General features: G+C 45.0%; 1 protein-coding gene across 1 annotated transcript; it reads right to left on the reverse strand.

Annotated features, from left to right (window-relative positions):
- Window positions 1–5,108: 5,108 nt before the first annotated feature.
- Window positions 5,109–7,521, reverse strand: LOC125525921 (fructokinase-2). The gene is made up of 3 exons (XM_048690925.2): window positions 7,186–7,521; window positions 5,612–6,274; window positions 5,109–5,500 (listed from the first exon to the last, which is right to left on the reverse strand). The coding sequence occupies exons 1-3, from the start codon at window positions 7,399–7,401 to the stop codon at window positions 5,366–5,368; spliced, it is 1,014 nt and encodes a 337-aa protein (XP_048546882.1). The 5' UTR covers window positions 7,402–7,521; the 3' UTR covers window positions 5,109–5,365.
- Window positions 7,522–19,459: the final 11,938 nt, after the last annotated feature.

A 19,459-nucleotide genomic window follows, 5' to 3' on the forward strand; every position in this document is an offset into this window, starting at 1 on the left:
GAGAAGGAGAGTATGTCTGAGCCATGCATGCATCGTACTGACAAAAAGTGCCGACAAGAGTTGACAAGACGTTTCATACATGATGATGTTCAACAAAATACAAAGGAATACTCGTATGCATGGAGACAGCATGCACCAATCTCCAAAAATTTAAGGGTGGATTTAGCATCGGTACATCCCTGCACCGGTAAAAAGAGGTTTGCGTGGTGATACCTGGTTCTAGTGATGACACTGCGGGCTCCGGCCGGTTATTATAAAGAAAGAGAGGATTGATTTCATGGAAAGTTTGAGACGCATGGATGCAATGGAAATGTAAAAGGAGATCTCCTACTGATTGATGTGACAAACTGTGCAAGATCATTTCTTTTGTGCCAAGGCGCGCCCACGATTTGGGCGGATCCTGTAGAAAGATCAGTTAGGATCAAAACAGAGGATCCAGGTCAGGATGGTTCGAGCTACGTACGTGACCTGCTGGTAGTACCTCTGCTCTTTCTATACGCATAGGCCTTAGAGGCATCGATGCAAAAGAGGCAAGGTTGAGTAGGTTTCAACAGAATTATGTAGATTAAACTTTGGGCTCAACAGAAAACATTGTCAGATAAGAAAACATTGATTCAGAAAAAACGTAGAATGAAAGCCAAGCCACATGTTACTTGCCTGCTTAAAGCTCCGAGCAAAATAAAGTCAAATCATAACTTAGGCTGATGCTGACTGCCAAGCGGAATAGGCTCTGGGAGTGTCTATCCATCAGACGTCTGATTTTAAATTTGGTTCAGGCTGTTTTTTCTTCCAATCATCTCATGACACGTGTGGTACTCAGTCCATCCTCAGCGAACAAAAAAACATCTGTTTTCTTCTCTTCATTAGGTCGTATTCTGCCACCCTCTCTTACTCTCCACCTCTTGGACCTTCTAGGTTGTGCATCAGGCAGAACAAAAAACACACAGACGAATTAAAAACCCATTGTTCCTGGGCTGGGGCCAACGCCACACCCGCCCCAGACTGCGCATATCTAGCCTTTCTTCCTTCCCCAGAACTGAAGTGTGACACTGAGTAACACTGATAGCATGAACTTACTTGAAAGTCTTGCTTGTTCAGCAGGATAAAACTTATACTACATATAATGAATAACACGGATAAATGATCATCAACTCAAAATAGAGAATTGAAAGGGTACTCCCAAAATATTGAAAATGTTCAGCCCAAAAAAACAAAAAGAAACACAAACTATGGCCACAACAGAACAACTTACAAAAAAGAAAAGAGAGAAACATGATTACTGATCACTTAATAATCAAGTGAAACACACAAAAAGCACAAGAAGGCAATATACATAGTTCTTGATGGTGAATACCACCAAATAAAAAAAGAAACAAAGCATAGTTCGTCAATCTTCTGGCGCGACAAGGATAACAGACAACATAACAAACTGCGGTAACTTAAAACAGCCTTATTCCTGACAATCTCATAATTAGACCTCGTTGAAGACAACCATCGTCCATCGTATTCAGTTCGTCCAGTGCACTGTTCCTGATGGTGATTAGCACTGCTCTCTCAATGCTTGGTAGTTCTCCTCCGGGAATTCCTCTCGGCCATCCTTGTTGAAAAGTGATACGACCATCTCCTACTGACTTGTATGCGGCAGTGCTTACAATCCCTCCTCCAAGGCATAGTCCAGCCATGCTTGCCGTCGGGGTGGTCCTCAAGTTGGAGGCTACCTTAAAAGGGCATCTACATGATGACAACTTGGCAGCTAATATCACTTTTGAAACTAACCAAAAAGCAGGATGAAATAAAAAGGAGCAAGTTGTGTAGATAGAATGATGAAGATAACAAAACTGAGGTCATAGACAAAAAAATGATGCCAAATCAAATCTTTAACAAAAACAAAAGTTACAATGAAGATGACTGAGGACAAACTAAGTTCATAGACAAATCTGATCATGCCATTTTTTACTTTACCAAGACAAACAATGACTAAAAAGGGACTGAAGGGTTTGCACTAAAGATTAGTTATCTAACAGCAAAAGAATGATCCATATCAAGATAATGAACATGGATGGAACTGAAGAATAATTAAATATACAGCGAGAACGATAACTGAAGACTAAGGGATGAAAGACAAAGTTAACTAAAAGGAACGAGTAAGAGTGGAAAACAAAAAATTAAGGACAAATTCTATCATTACAATTTCTCGAGACCGACGACAACTAGCACACAAAGAAAATTTGGATCACAAGTGAAATGAGACACTGATAAATGAAACACAAGACTGAGAAGTGACTGGAAAATAATAATTTGAACTAAAAGAAGACTCATGACGAAAAACACAAAACAAGGACTCTGACTGAATATGAATGAACGAACAGGTAAAATGAAAACTCAGGACGGAAGAAGATAATGAAATGACTAACTGAAGAAAATGAGTAAATCAACCACATGACTGAAAACTCGGACAAAACTGAATACTGACAAATGACACACTAAAAACTGGAAAACTGAAGAAAATGACACCTAACAATGAAAATGACACCTAACTACCGACAAAACTGAAAAAAGGACACCTAACACTGAAAATACCGACGAAACTGAATAAAATGTCACTTAACAATGAAACTACTGAAACTGAAGAATGAAATCCTCATGTGAGGAAAACTGAGACTTTGAGTTTTGAGACTAAGAATAAGACTGAGAGGAACAATGGATTATATTGAAATAAAGATGACATATACTGAAACGTAAACACTATATGATGGACTGAAATAATAAATAATGAGGCTGAATACTGAAGCGCTAAAAGCCGATCCAAAGAAAAACTGAGGACTGATGAAATAAGCACTGACGAAAGGGTACTGATAAGAACAAGGAACAACACTGACGAATGAACAATGACTTAAACTGAAGAGAGAGAAAATGTCCTCCCTTCCCTGAGATTTCCATTTTTCCTACATGTTGCATTCTCTCAACACCCCCGTGTGCCTATGTGTGAGACACACTGCAGGGAGAAAACAAAGGCCAACAAAATTTAGCTCGATTGAAAAACAAAAAAATGATTCTGCTTGCAAAAACTAGTCATATGCATAAATAAGTTTATACATAAAAAAGAATTTGTACTAGAGTTAGATAAGGCTTACTTGTGTCCTTGCTATTCTACTTGAGAAGAACTCAAAGAAAAAATGTGATCACCTTCCTGCAGAAGACTGAAAAAAGGCTAAATTTAAATTGACAAGTCTTAGAAAATAAACATCAACAATGCACCTGACCTGAACCCAGCAGGATGAAACCTGAGTGAAATAACAATTCTGATAATTGATCATGCACCAAATATACTAAGAAAACAATTATAAAATACGAACTGAAAAATAATAAACTGATAGCTTAATTAATACTCCCTCTGTAAAGAAATGCTAACACTCTTATATTTCTTTAAAGAGGGAGTAGGTTCAAACTGGCTGCTAGCCACACACATGAGTTCTGAAAAAGATACATCGGTGTTGTTATTCTTTCAGGAATGCATAGCATGGGTGCTGCCTATGTGACACCCTAATTAAGTGTCCATAACTAAAATGAAAAACAGAAAAATAGACATACTGAAACCTGAAAATGACACCTTCTGCAGACTGAAGAAATGACACCTTCTGGAACCTGAAACTGACGCCGCTCTTTGTTAAAGAAACTGAGACCTGAAGAACTCGGGTACAAATACTACACTGCTAAAACTTAAAACTGAAACTGAATACTTGGGGTCCAAATATTGAATCCTGAACTTGGTTGCAGATACTACACTTGGTCCTTGATGCAGCTAAGATGAACTTCCAGCGATCAGTTTTCGGAAAAAAGAGAGACTGGAGACAGCAAAAAAATAGACTGAAGAAACACTAGAGTGAACTGGAGATACTGATAATAATAACACATGATTGAGTGAACAACTGAACAATGATGCATGCTCTCTGAACATTGACCGATGAGTCAACTCTGTGAACATTGACTGATACTAATGGGCATGATACAGAATTTAGACTAGCAGAAGATGTGGCGACGATCTGAACAATTACTAAAACTGAAATACTGAAAGTGAAGAGAGAAGACACACTATTCAACTAAATGGAACATTAATGAAGTGAGAGCCAAAGATTTTGGAAGCTGCATTTCAGAGTGATTGAAAAAAAATGAAGAAATGAAAGCTAAAAGACTGAAAATAAAGAAAAGACCCAACACTGAACAACTATGAAGAAGTACACTAATGACTGAAAAAACAAAACTGTCTGAAGACTGATATATAACTAAAATCTCAGGACTGAATGACTAAAGAATGATGTAAGCTTGAAGAGTGAGCAACATAAGAGCTGAGAGCACTGAGCATTTACAAAACTGATGAATTATTGTGATAAATAAGTGAATCAACTACAGATTAAAATTTCAGGAGCGTTCCTGATGAACTAAGCTATCACGAACATTCCTGGCCAAACAACCAACTAACTGAGTGACACCTGCGACGACCATGACGAACTGAATCGAACGCGCGGAGAGGCATATCACATTGAGCAACACACGGACAAATTGGGCAGAGCGATAACAGCAGGGAGACAGGGGGAAAAGTACCTTGCTTCCCACCGCGGCGACTACTACCTCCCCAATCGACGGGCGCTGGTGGCGAGCACGACGGGAGAGCTCCCCGAGCTCCCTCCAGACCAACATCTCCTGTACCTGTGGTCATCCCTGTGAAATACGCCTCCCGCAATCAAGCGCTCTTTGCTGGGGACCCGCCGCGCGCCATCTCCGCCTGGACGACCTGCTGCTAATCACCGGCGAGGAGCCCCACCTTCCCTCCGCCGTCTCCGCCCCTCCTCCGTCAATCCCCTCCTCAGCCAAGACAAAAGTAGCCGCCCCCCACCGACTGAATGGAAAACTGCGACAGGATGACCCGGTACGCCGAGACTGAGGACAAACCAACGCACAGAGATTTGTGTGGATCCAACGGATAGAAAAACGACCTGAGCTGAATTTAAAAACAGACATCTGAAAAATAGTAAAACTGTTGTTAAGGGATTACGAAAACATCACTGATGGTGCAAAAATTTATGACCGCGTCAGAAAGAAACTGAAGCTAGCAGAACAAGATTTTGATAAACTTGTCCATTCATTAAAGACTCTGATAAAGTTTGGGTGAAGGCTACAACAATCAGTAGCCTCCTTACACAAAGACCGCAACCAAAATCACCACACATGCTTGCTTTTTATTAAGCGCCCACGAGGTCACACACACTTGACTCACGAACTAAACTCAATTCATCCCTAATAATAATAATAAAAGTGCAGCTAAAACTCCTAAGATTCAACCCCGATGGCGCGACACAATGCGTCTCTAGTTGCTGCCCTTGCTGATGAGCTCCAGGGCGGTGGCGGTGGTGGGCAGCGCCGGGATGGCTCCCTTCTTGGTGGTGCAGATGGCGCCGCAAGCGTTCGAGAACTGCAGCACCTCCCTCAGCTTGGCCTCATTCTGTCCAATCAGAAAGAAAACACCATCATTAGCAACATATATTCATCATAATGGAGTTGAGTCAGCTGATTAATAATTCTTCTTGTATCGGTGATTGACTTAGTTTCTTACGTAGAAGATGGAGTCGTCCTTGGAGACGCTGACGAGGAGGGAGCCGACGAAGGCGTCGCCGGCGCCGGTGGTGTCCACGGTGTTGACAGAGTAGCCGGGCACCGAGCCCTTGAAGTCCTTGGTGAAGTACCTGCACCCCTTCTCACCGTCGGTGACGATGAGCAGCTTGAGGCCCTCGAACCAGAGGGAGAGCACGTTCTTCTCGTCAGTGGCGTCGCCCTGGGTGAGGAAGGCCACCTCCTCGTCGCTCACCTTGATGAAGTCAGCCTCCTTCCAGATGCTCATGATGCCGTCGCGGGCGGCCTGCGCAGAGGGCCAGAGCGGCAGGCGCACGTTGGGGTCGTACGAGCAGAGGATGCCGGCCGACTTGGCGGCACGCATGGCGGCGACGTGGGCCGAGCGGCAGGGCTCGGTGATGAGCGAGATGGAGCCGTAGTGGAAGATGCGGGCGCGGCGGATCAGGTCCAGGTTGAGCTCGGCCTCGGTGAGCAGCATGTCGGCCGACGGGTTGCGGTAGAACATGAACTCGCGCTCGCCGTTGGACTTGAGCGTGACGAAGGCCAGCGCGGTGCGCGCGTGCTGGTCAAACAGGCAGCCCTCGGCGTTCACGCCGTTCTGCTTCAGGATCTCCACCAGCATGTGGCCGAACTCGTCGTCGCCAAACTGCAAAACACAAAACCGTTCGATATAGTAAGAATTTAAAGATAAGTCAATATACTGTTGCGCCGACCGAATGAAAATAACCAAATGTTAATAAAAAATAATGCATTAATCTTTGAAAAATAATGTACTAAGAAGGATGCTTCTTGTGTCAGAGTGGATTAATGTTAGATTTGGACGGATCAATGACCTGAGATGCTGGTAACAACAGCCGCCAGATCCGAGTCAGCAGGGACCCACCATGGCTCATGGGGTATAAACAGTGGAAGCGTGCAAGTGGGATTATGTTAAACTACACGTGATCCGAAAGGCCAACAAAGGCATGGGCATCATCGAGCGGCTACCCAACACAGACGGGGCCAAAGCATCTATTTCTATTCTATCCAATTCAACAATTCTAATGCCAAAAATTATCGATGGAGCCTAAGAGCGCGACTGATTCAATATCAAAGTTGTCAACAATTAATTAATTTATTTGTCGAGAAAAAAATTGACGATGCAAACGAGATTATAATATTGGGAAAAGCGAGGTGAGGTCACGTGAGGACAAAGGGCTCGTTTGTCTCGCGCCACCCACTTCCACTCCCACGGCTGGCCGGCGATAATAATTGCTGCTGCTACCACTTTTGCCTCCAGTCCTATGCAACAACTAAGATTTCCTACCCCCAAATAGTAGATCATATTCAAGACCGAAAAAAAGTTAAAGTTGCAGAGCAGCATTGCGGTGCCACCAACAATCCTAAGCAAGTCAACGCCCGATCCGCGCCGTGCACCGATGATCGGACGGACAGAGACGGCCCACCTACGGCGCCACCAGCCTCCGATCCGGACGGGAGCTCACCAGATCCGAGCCCACCAACCGCCGGAAGAGAAAAAGACAGCGAGAAGTGACACGGCGATCGGCGGGTGCGTACCTTTCCGATGAAGGCGGAGGAGCCGCCGAGCTTGGAGATGGCGCAGGCGACGTTGGCGGGCGCGCCGCCGGGGGCCTTGACGAAACCGCCGGACTCGGCGAGGGAAACGCCGGCAACGTCAGGCACGAAGTCGATCAACATCTCGCCGAAAGAGACGACGAGGCCAGGGGCGGCGGCGGCCGCCGCGGGGGCAACAGCGTCACCGAGAGGAGCCATTGGAAGCTTGGTCTAAACGCACGAAACGGAAACGCGAACGCGACGGAAGGATTCGATCGATCGGTCGAGCTCGTGAGGAAAGCTGCTAGTGGTGGGTGGGTTTGGAGGCGCGAGGCGGGCGGGCTTATAAAGGGGCGAGGGCGAGGGCGAGGGCGAGGCTCTTTGGCTTGGCCGAGGGGGCCGGTGATTAGGAGTTATACTCGTAGTAATTATCTGACTTATCCGTCTCCCGTTACAGCTCTGATCCCCGCCCGTGTTCGGGTTGTGGATAATCGTCGGCCTCCGCTAATCTAGCCGCTGCGTGCTTCGGCCACCGACGTGTGGGCCCGATGGCAGGCCGGACCCAGCTTTGAACGGGTTTTGGGGTCCTGGGGCCCGCCGATGGCGGGTTGGATCAGGTTGCTGGTGGCGACGGGCCCAGCTGTCCGTGGGCGTGGCAGTGCTTATCGGGCGAGTAAACCGGGTCGTGATCTGATCCCTCTACGAGAAGTAATTATCCACCAACTGTGATTATGAGTTATCTCGTCTCCAAACAATTAGGAGTACTCGACTCCGGATTACTGGCCTTGGTGCGAGTCAGCTCGATCGTAACGGACCCCCCTTGGATTACGGAGCCACCTGAAACGTATTTGGATCCAACTAAATTAGGTGGGACTGGCTGGTCTCACCAACAGAAACGGACGCAAGATCAAAGCTATGGATCATGGATCTTGTGCATGCAGCTTGCACAGACGCTGCTGAGTGGGGCCTCGAGGTAGATCGTCCACGTGATGGATGGCTGCATGCGGACATAGGGAAGCGGACACACTATTTTTATCCGCAAACTCAGTCCATGCTAGTCCGCGACTAAGGGCATGTCCAGTTGCATTCCAAACGTAACTTAACAAAATTGATTAAATCTGATGAAAACTCAAACAAACCAGACAATATTCATTTAAACCGGGATAACTTTTATATATTTTTGGATTCGTCCGGTGAACTAAAACCTAACCCTATACTACCTTATACTTAACGGTGACCTGATAAGCCATGCCAGCATGCCCAGCGGCTCCTCGGTCATCTCGTCGTCGTCGTCGTCGGGCTTCCGGCGATGGAAGGGTGTGGCGTCACGACAAGGCTTTCCGGCAGCCAACTGACGCCCGCAGATTATTCTGCCCACTTCCTCCTATGTAGTGCACAGTGCAACCACGACACTGAAGACGTGGGCGGAGGGAGAGGGCGGCGGGCCTGGGAGGAGGCAACGTTGGTGGCGGACTCGCGGAGAACCCACTCCTGGCTGTACTTGGCCATATCCTCATCGAGGCGGCAGACATAGTGCCGCTGGACTCCATCGTTGTCTTGGAGTGGTCCAGGGCCCAGGCCATGGCCTGCTTCGAGACCACCGCGATGTGTGGCGGTGCGATGTCGGAGTCTGCGAAATCCGAAAGGTGCGCCGTGTTGCACCTATCCCGCCGAGGCCGCTCCCTACGGCGTACTCCTCCCGTTGGGAAACATAGCATGCAATTTCAAAAAAAAAATCCTACGCTCACGCAAGATCTATCTAGGAGATGCATAGAAACGAGGGAGGAAGAGTGTGTCTACATACCCACGTAGACCGAAAGCGGAAGCGTTTGACAACACAGTTGATGTAGTCGAACTTCTTCTAGCTCCGACCGATCAAGTACCGAACGTACGACACCTGCTTGTGAAGGAAATATGCCCTAGAGGCAATAATAAAGTTGTTATTTATATTTCCTTATATCATGATAAATGTTTATTATTCATGCTAGAATTGTATTAACCGGAAACTTAGTACATGTGTGAATACATAGAGAAACAGAGTGTCCCTAGTATGCCTCTACTTGACTAGCTCGTTAATCAAAGATGCTTAAGTTTCCTGACCATAGACATGTGTTGTCATTTGATGAACGGGATCACATCATTAGAAAATGATGTTATGGACAAGACCCATTCTTTAGCTTAGCATTATGATCGTTTAGTTTTGTTGCTATTGCTTTCTTCATGACTTATACATGTTCCTCTGACTATGAGATTATGCAACTCCCGAATACCAGAGGAACACTTTGTGTGCTATCAAACGTCACAACGCAACTGAGTGATTATAAAGATGCTATACAGGTGTCTCCGATGGTGTTTGTTGAGTTGACATAGATCGAGATTAGGATTTGTCACTCCGAGTATCAAGAGGTATCTTTGGGCCCTCTCGGTAATGCACATCACTATAAGCCTTGCAAGCAATATGACTAATGAGTTAGTTGCGGGCTGATGCATTACCGAACGAGTAAAGAGACTTGCCGGTAACGAGATTGAACTAGGTATGATGATACCGACGATCGAATCTTGGGCAAGTAACATACCGATGACAAAGGGAATAACGTATGTTGTTATGCGGTTTGACCGATAAAGATCTTCGTAGAATATGTAGGAGCCAATATGAGCATCCGGGTTCCGCTATTGGTTATTGACCGAAGATGTGTCTCGGTCATGTCTACATTGTTCTCGAACCCGTAGGGTCCGCACGCTTAACGTTCGATGATGATTTGTATTATGAGCTATGTGTTTTGATGACCGAAGTTTGTTCGGAGTCCCGGGTGAGATCACGGACATGATGAGGAGTCTCGAAATGGTCGAGAGGTAAAGATTGATATATTGGACGAAGGTATTCGGACACCGGAAAGGTTTCATGACATTTCGGATATTTATCGGGAAATCGAGGGGTTACCGGAACCCTCTGGGAAAGTTATGGGCCTTAATGGGCCATAAGGGAGTAGGAGAGGGCAGCCCGCAGGGTGGAGCCCCACCCCCCCAAGGGAGTCCGAATTGGACCAGGGGGAGGGGGCGCGGCCCCCTCTTTCCTCTCCCTCTCCTCCCCTCTTTCCTCCTCTTGGAATAGGAAAGGGAGTCCAACTAGGATAGGGAATCCTAGTTGGACTCCCCCTTGGCGCGCCCCCTCATGGCCGCCAGCCTCCTCCCTCTCCTCCTTTATATACGGGGGCGGGGGTCACCCCAAAGGCACATCAATTGTTCATTAGCCGTGTGCGGTGCTCCCTCCACAGTTTACCACTTCGGTCATATTGTCGTAGTGCTTAGGCGAAGCCCTGTGCGGATCACATCATCAACACCGTCAGCACGCCGTCGTGCTGAAGAAACTCTCCCTCGACCCTTTAGTGGATTAAGAGCTCGAGGGACGTCATTGTGCTGAACGTGTGCTGAACACGGAGGTGTCGTACGTTCAGTACTTGGATCGGTTGGATCATGAAGACGTTTGACTACATCAACCGCGTTAACATAACGCTTCCGCTTTCGGTCTACGAGGGTACGTGGACACACTCTCTCCTCTCGTTGCTATGCATCACCTAGATAGATCTTGCTTGATCGTAGGATTTTTTTTGAATTAGTACGTTCCCGAACAGTGGCATCCGAGCCAGGTCTATGCGTAGAACATAAAGAGTTATGCGTGATAATAGTCATATTGCTTACCACCAACGTCTTACTTTGATTCGGCGGTATTGTTGGATGAAGCGGCCCGGACCGACATTACATGAACGCATTCATGAGACTAGTTCTACCGACGTGCTTCACACATAGGTGGCTAGGGGGTGTCTGTTTCCCCAACTTTAGTTGAATCGAGTTTGACTACGGCCGGTCCTTGTTGAAGGTTAAAACAGCACACTTGACGAAAAATCATTGTGGTCTTGATGCGTAGGTAAGAACGGTTCTTGCCAGAAGCCCGTAGCAGCCACGTAAAACTTGCAACAACAAAGTAGAGGACGTCTAACTTGTTTTGCAGGGCATGTTGTGATGTGATATGGTTAAGACATGATGAGATATAAGTTGTTGTATGAGATGATCATGTTTTGTAAAAGTTATCGACAACTAGCAGGAGCCTTATGGTTGTCGCTTTATTGTATGAAATGCAATCGCCATGTAATTGCTTTACTTTATCACAGTGATAGTCGTAGAAGTAATAGTTGATGAGACGACAACGACGCTACGATGGAGATCAAGGTGTCAAGCTGGTGATGATGGAGATCATGACGGTGCTTTGGAGATGGTGATCAAAGTCACAAGATGATGATGGCCATATCATGTCACATATTTTGATTGCATGTGATGTTTATCTTTTATGCATCTTATTTTTCTTAGTACGGCGGTAGCATTATAAGATGATCCCTCACTAAATTTCAAGGTATAAGTGTTCTCCCTAGTATGCACCATTGCTACAGTTCGTCGTGCCGAGACACCACGTGATGATCGGGTGTGATAAGCTCTACGTTCACATACAACGGGTGCAAGCCAGTTTTGCACGTGCAGAATACTCGGGTTAAACTTGAAGAGCCTAGCATATGCAGATATGGCCTCAGAACACTGAGACCAAAAGGTCGAATGTGAATCATATAGTAGATATGATCAACATAGTGATGTTCACCATTGAAAACTACTCCATCTCATGTGATGATCGGACATGGTTTAGTTGATATGGATCACGTGATCATTTAGATGACTAGAGGGATGTCTATCTAAGTGGGAGTTCTTAAGTAATATGATTAATTGAACTCTAATTTATCATGAACTTAGTACCTGATAGGTTTTTTTGCATATCTATATTGTTGTAGATCAATGGCCCGTGCTACCGTTCCCTTAGATTTTAATGTGTTCCTAGAGAAAGCTAAGATGAAAGATAATGGTAGAAACTACACGGACTGGGTCCGTAACTTGCGGATTATCCTCATTGCTGCACAGAAGAATTACGTCCTGGAAGCACCACTAGGTGCAAGACCCGCTGCAGGAGCAACTCCGGACGTTATGAACGTCTGGCAGAGCAAAGCTGATGACTACTCGATAGTTCAGTGTGCCATGCTTTACGGCTTAGAATCAGGACTTCAAAGACGTTTTGAATGTCATGGAGCATATGAGATGTTCCAGGAGTTGAAGTTAATATTTCAAGCAAATGCTCGAGTTGAGAGATATGGAGTCTCCAATAAGTTCTATAGCTGCAAAATGGATGAGAATAGTTTTGTCAGTGAACACATACTCAGAATGTCTGGGTACCACAACCACTTGACTCAGCTGGGAGTTAATCTTCCTGATGATAGTGTCACTGAAAGAGTTCTTCAATCACTGCTACCAAGCTATAAAGGCTTCGTGATGAACTATAATATGCAAGGGATGGAAAAGACAATTCCCGAGCTCTTCGCGATGCTAAAGGCTGCGGAGGTAGAAATCAAGAAGGAGCATCAAGTGTTGATGGTTAACAAGACCACTAGTTTCAATAAAAAGGCAAAGGGAAGAAGGGGAACTTCAAGAAGAACAACAATCAAGTTGCTGCTCAAGGGAAGAAACCCAAGTCTGGACCTAAGCCTGAGACTGAGTGCTTCTACTGCAAAGGGACTGGTCACTGGAAGCGGAACTGCCCCACGTATTTGGCGAATAAGAAGGATGGCAAAGTGAAAGGTATATTTGATATACATGTTATTGATGTGTACCTTACTAATGCTCGTAGTAGCGCCTGGGTATTTGATACTGGTTCTGTTGCTCACATTTGCAACTCAAAACAGGGGCTACGGATTAAACGAAGATTGGCTAAGGACGAGGTGACGATGCACATGGGAAATGGTTCCAAAGTCGATGTGATCGCCGTTGGCACGCTACCTCTACATCTACCGTCGGGATTAGTTTTAGACCCGAATAATTGTTATTTAGTGCCAACGTTGAGCATGAACATTATATCTGGATCTTGTTTGATGCGAGACGGTTATTCACTTAAATCAGAGAATAATTGTTGTTCTATTTATATGAGTAATATCTTTTATGGTCATGCACCCTTGATGAGCGGTCTATTTTTGTTGAATCTCGATTGTAGTGATACACATATTCATAATATTGAAGCCAAAAGATGCAAAGTTAATAATGATAGTGCAACTTATTTTTGGCACTGCCGTTTAGGTCATATTGGTGTAAAGCGCATGAAGAAACTCCATGCTGATGGGATTTTGGAATCACTTGATGCTTGCGAACCATGCCTCATGGGTAAGATGACTAAAACTCCGTTCTCCGGAACAATGGAGCGAGCAACTGACTTATTGGAAATAATACATACTGATGTATGCGGTCCGATGAGTGTTGAGGCTCGCGGCGGGTATCGTTATTTTCTGACCTTCATAGATGATTTGAGCAGATATGGGTATATCTACTTAATGAAACATAAGTCTAAAACATTTGAAAAGTTCAAAGAATCTCAGAGTGAAGTGGAAAATCATCGTAACAAGAAAATAAAGTTTCTACAATCTGATCGTGGAGGTGAATATTTGAGTTATGAGTTTGGTCTTCATTTGAAACAATGTGGAATAGTTTCGCAACTCACGCCACCTGGAACACCACAGCGTAATGTTGTGTCCGAACGTCGTAACCGTACTTTATTAGATATGGTGCAATCTATGATGTCTCTTACCAATTTACCGCTATCGTTTTGGGGTTATGCTTTATAGCCGGCTGCATTCACATTAAATAGGGCACAATCTAAATCCGTCGAGACGACACCATATGAACTATGGTTTAGCAAGAAGCGTAAGCTGTCGTTTCTTAAAGTTTGGGGCTGCGATGCTTATGTGAAAAAGCTTCAATCTGATAAGCTCGAACCCAAATCGGAGAAATTTGTCTTCACAGGATACCCAAAGGAGAATGTTGGGTACACCTTCTATCACAGATCCAAAGACATGATATTCATTGCTAAGAATGGATCCTTTCTAGAGGAGTTTCTCTCGAAAGAAGTGAGTGGGAGGAAAGTAGAACTTGATGAGTTAACTGTACCTTCTCCCGAATTGGAAAGTAGTTCATCACAAAAATCAGTTCCAGTGATTCCTACACCGATTAGTGAGGAAGTTAATGATGATGATCATGAAACTTCAGATCAAGTTACCGAACCACGTAGGTCAACCAGAGTAGATCCGCACCAGAGTGGTACGATAATCCTGTTCTGGAAGTCATGTTACTAGACCATGACGAACCTACGAACTATGAGGAAGCGATGATGAGCCCAGATTCCATGAAATGGCTTGAGGCCATGAAATCTGAGATGGGATCCATGTATGAGAACAAAGTGTGGACTTTGGTTGACTTGCCCGATGATCGGCAAGCCATAGAGAATAAATGGATCTTCAAGAATAAGACTGTCGCTGACAGTAATGTTACTGTCTACAAAGCTCGACTTGTTGCCAAAGGTTTTCGACAAGTTCAGGTTGTGACTACGATGAGATTTTCTCACCCGTAGCGATGCTTAAGTCTGTCAGAATCATGTTAGCAATTGTTGTATTTTATGATTTTGAAATTTGGCAAATGGATATCAAAACTGCATTCCTTAATGGATATCTTAAAGAAGAGTTGTATATGATGCAACCAAAAGGTTTTGTCAATCCTAAAGGTGCTAACAAAGTGTGCAAACTCCAGCGATCCATTTATGGACTCGTGCAAGCCTCTCGGAGTTGGAATATACACTTTGATAGTGTGATCAAAGCATATGGTTTGATACAGACTTTTGGAGAAGCCTGTATTTACAAGAAAGTGAGTGAGAGCTCTGTAGTATTTCTAATATTATATGTGGATGACATATTATTGATTGGAAATAATACAAAATTTCTGGATAGCATAAAAGGATACTTGAATAAGAATTTTTCAATGAAAGACCTCGAGGAAGCTGCTTATATATTGGGCATCAAGATCTATAGAGATAGATCAAGACGCTTAATTGTACTTTGACAAAGCACATACCTTGATAAAGTTTTGAAGAAGTTCAAAATGTATCAGTTAAAGAAAGGTTCTTGCATGTGTTACAAGGTGTGAAGTTGAGTCAGACTCAATGCCCGACCACTGCAGAAGATAGAGAGAAAATGAAGGCCATTCCCTATGCCTCAGCCATAGGTTCTATCATGTATGCAATGCTGTGTACCAGACCTGATGTGTGCCTTGCTATAAGTTTAGCAGGGAGGTACCAAGGAGTGGATGAAACACCCACGATGCGGCTATATCTCCCACGTGTCGGAGCACGACTTAGAGTAGGATTCGACACGTGGGAGATATAGCCGCATCGTGGGTGTTTCAAGTTGGTAATCAGAGCCTTCCCCGACTTAGGAGCCCCCTGCTTGATCGAATCACTGGCGTTGTTGAGTCTAGAAAAATGTTTTGAGTCTTATAGGATTATATATATCGGAGAGTAGGATTCTTTTTACTCCTCAGTCCCTTCGTCGCTTTGGTGAGGCATCCTCACGTAGAGTTTTGACTCTTCTCTTCTCAAATTTCACGAATTATTTTTAGGATCACGCGGGTATCTTGGAATCGTTCCGATGGTTTTGTGACGAGAACATTGTTCATGGTGCCTCCTGACATTTAGGGGTTGTGGCAGTGTCCCGGGGAGTTGAGCTCCGAGGTGTTGTCGTCACAATTTTATCGTTGCAGTTCTGGAATACCTGAGTTCGCCGACATCGAAAATCTCCTTTATGCAGTTGTTGGTGAGATAACCTCAACGCCACCCAGTACTGGGGCGGGAGTTCGGGAGTATTTCCATAACTCGTATAACGGATGCTTTTCGAAGGTTGAGGTAAACGATTTTTGAAGGTTTCTTGGTTATGTGTTGAAGGATGGATACAATTGGATGTAGGATTTGCTAGTTTTGGGTGAGATATTATGCTTCCCCTCTATCCCCAACACCTGATTGCATAACCAGAAAGTTTAGGGAGTTTATAAGTGGGAATTCAAGTAGCTCCTAGAATATCTTTCCAACAGACACATGATACGATATGGGGTCTATCATATGTTTGTTTCCGACTTATCCTGTAAGCCAATCCTTTGTTTTGTTTTGAGTTGTGGTATTCGAGTTGCTTCAAAGTCAAGTGTTGATTCCATACCTTTCCTAAGTGGTGTTCTCATATTCCTATATGAATACCAATCCTTCGTCATCATTGAGAATGTCATGTCAATTCTTTCCAACCGGTGTGCTTCTCTCCAAGTGGATCCGATCATTTCAACATCAACAATATCAATTATCAGTTCTTCTCAACGGTGTTTGTTTCATCCGTCCCAAGTTGTCTTTTGTTTTTGTTGGGTTTCGTAGTAATTTCAAAAAATTTCCTACGCACACGCAAGATCATGGTGATGCATAGCAATGAGAGGGGGAGAGTGTGATCTATGTACCCTTGTAGATCGACAACGGAAGCGTTAACTTGGTTGATGTAGTCGTACGTCTCCACGGCCCGACCGATCAAGCACCGAAACTACGACACCTCCGAGTTCTAGCACACGTTCAACTCGATGACGATCCCCGGACTCCGATCCAGCAAAGTGTCGGGGAAGAGTTCCGTCAGCACGACGGCGTGGTGACGATCTTGATGTTCTACCGTCGCAGGGCTTCGCCTAAGCACCGCTACAATATTATCGAGGACTATGGTGGAAGGGGGCACCGCACACGGCTAAGAATATGACCGCGTGGATCAACTTGTGTCTCTAGGGGTGCCCCTTGCCTCCGTATATAAAGGCTCAAAGGGGGGGGGGCTGGCCGGCCAAGAGGAGGCGCGCCAGGAGGAGTCCTACTCCCTCCGGGAGTAGGACTCCCCCCTTTCCTAGTTGGAATAGGATTCGCGGAGGGGGGAAAAGAGGAGAGAGAGGAGGAAGGGGGGCCGGCCACCTCTCCTTGTCCTATTCGGACCAAGGGGGGGAGGGGCGCGCGACCCATCTATGGCCACCTCTCCTCTCTTCCACTAAGGCCCACTAAGGCCCATATACCTCCCGGGGGTTCCGGTAACCTCCCGGTACTCCGGTAAAATCCCGATTTCACCCGGAACACTTCCGATATCCAAACATAGGCTTCCAATATATCAATCTTTATGTCTCAACCATTTCGAGACTCCTCGTCATGTCCGTGATCACATCCGGGACTCCGAACAAACTTCGGTACATAAAAAATGCATAAACTCATAATATAATTGTCATCGTAACCTTAAGCGTGCGGACCCTACGGGTTCGAGAACAATGTAGACATGACCGAGACACGTCTCTGGTCAATAACCAATAGCGGAACCTGGATGCTCATATTGGCTCCTACATATTCTACGAAGATCTTTTATCGGTCAGACCGCATAACAACATACGTTGTTCCCTTTGTCATCGGTATGTTACTTGCCCGAGATTCGATCGTCGGTATCCCATACCTAGTTCAATCTCGTTACCGGCAAGTCTCTTTACTCGTTTCGTAATACATCATCCTGCAACTAACTCATTAGTTGCAATGCTTGCAAGGCTTCAGTGATGTGCATTACCGAGAGGGCCCAGAGATACCTCTCCGACAATCGGAGTGACAAATCCTAATCTCGAAATACGCCAACCCAACATGTACCTTTGGAGACACCTGTAGAGCACCTTTATAATCACCCAGTTACGTTGTGACGTTTGGTAGCACACAAAGTGTTCCTCCGGCAAATGGGAGTTGCATAATCTCATAGTCATAGGAATATGTATAAGTCATGAAGAAAGCAATAGCAACATACTAAATGATCGGGTGCTAAGCTAATGGAATGGGTCATGTCAATCAGATCATTCAACTAATGATGTGATCCCGTTAATCAAATGACAACTCTTTGTCCATGGTTAGGAAACATAACCATCTTTGATTAACGAGCTAGTCAAGTAGAGGCATACTAGTGACACTCTGTTTGTCTATGTATTCACACATGTATTATGTTTCCGGTTAATACAATTCTAGCATGAATAATAAACTTTTATCATGATATAAGGAAATAAATAATAACTTTATTATTGCCTCTAGGGTATATTTCCTTCAGTTTTACCCACCCTCCTGTTGGAAATATGCCCTAGAGGCAATAATAAATTAGTTATTATTATATTTCCTTGTTCATGATAATCGTTTATTATCCATGCTAGAATTGTATTGATAGGAAACTCAGATACATGTGTGGATACATATACAACACCATGTCCCTAGTAAGCCTCTAGTTGACTAGCTCGTTGATCAATAGATGGTTACGGTTTCCTGACCATGGACATTGGATGTCATTGATAACGGGATCACATCATTAGGAGAATGATGTGATGGACAAAGACCCAATCCTAAGCCTAGCACAAGATCATGTAGTTCGTATGCTAAAGCTTTTCTAATGTCAAGTATCATTTCCTTAGACCATGAGATTGTGCAACTCCCGGATACCGTAGGAGTGCTTTGGGTGTGCCAAACGTCACAATGTAACTGGGTGGCTATAAAGGTACACTACAGGTATCTCCGAAAGTGTCTGTTGGGTTGGCACGAATCGAGACTGGGATTTGTCACTCCGTGTAAACGGAGAGGTATCTCTGGGCCTACTCGGTAGGACATCATCATAATGTGCACAATGTGATCAAGGAGTTGATCACGGGATGATGTGTTAGAAATGAGTAAAGAGACTTGCCGGTAAAGAGATTGAACAAGGTATCAGGATACCGACGATCGAATCTCGGGCAAGTATCGTACCGCTAGACAAAGGGAATTGTATACGGGATTGATTAAGTCCTTGACATCGTGGTTCATCCGATGAGATCATCGTGGAACATGTGGGAGCCAACATGGGTATCCAGATCCTGCTGTTGGTTATTGACTGGAGAGTCATCTCGGTCATGTCTGCATGTCTCCCGAACCCGTAGGGTCTACACACTTAAGGTTCAGTGACGCTAGGGTTATAGAGATATTAGTATGCGGTAACACGAAAGTTGTTCGGAGTCCCAGATGATATCCCGGACGTCACGAGGAGTTCCGGAATGGTCCGGAGGTAAAGATTTATATATGGGAAGTCTTGTTTTGGTCGCCGGAAAAGTTTCGCGCATTATCGGTATTGTATCGGGAGTGCCGAAAGGGGTCCGGGGGTCCACCAAGGGGGTCCACCTGCCCCGGGGGGGCACATGGGCTGTAGGGGTGTGCGCCTTGGCCTATATGGGCCAAGGGCACCAGCCCCAAGAGGCCCATGCGCCAAGAGATAAGGGAAAGAAAGAGTCCTAAAGGGGGAAGGCACCTCCTAGGTGC

This window comes from Triticum urartu, chromosome 7A (genome assembly GCF_056163025.1).
Source record: "Triticum urartu cultivar PI428250 chromosome 7A, HENAU_Tu73, whole genome shotgun sequence".
Taxonomy (NCBI): Eukaryota; Viridiplantae; Streptophyta; class Magnoliopsida; order Poales; family Poaceae; genus Triticum; species Triticum urartu.

Bases quoted from the DNA above. Each gene is read 5' to 3' on its own strand.
- LOC125525921 (XM_048690925.2), bottom strand. From the start codon at position 7,401: ATGGCTCCTCTCGGTGACGCTGTTGCCCCCGCGGCGGCCGCCGCCGCC. The intron at 6,275-7,185 runs GTACGCACCCGC...TGTGTTTTGCAG, and splicing joins CCTCCGCCTTCATCGGAAAG to TTTGGCGACGACGAGTTCGG. The intron at 5,501-5,611 runs GTAAGAAACTAA...CTGATTGGACAG, and splicing joins AGGACGACTCCATCTTCTAC to AATGAGGCCAAGCTGAGGGA.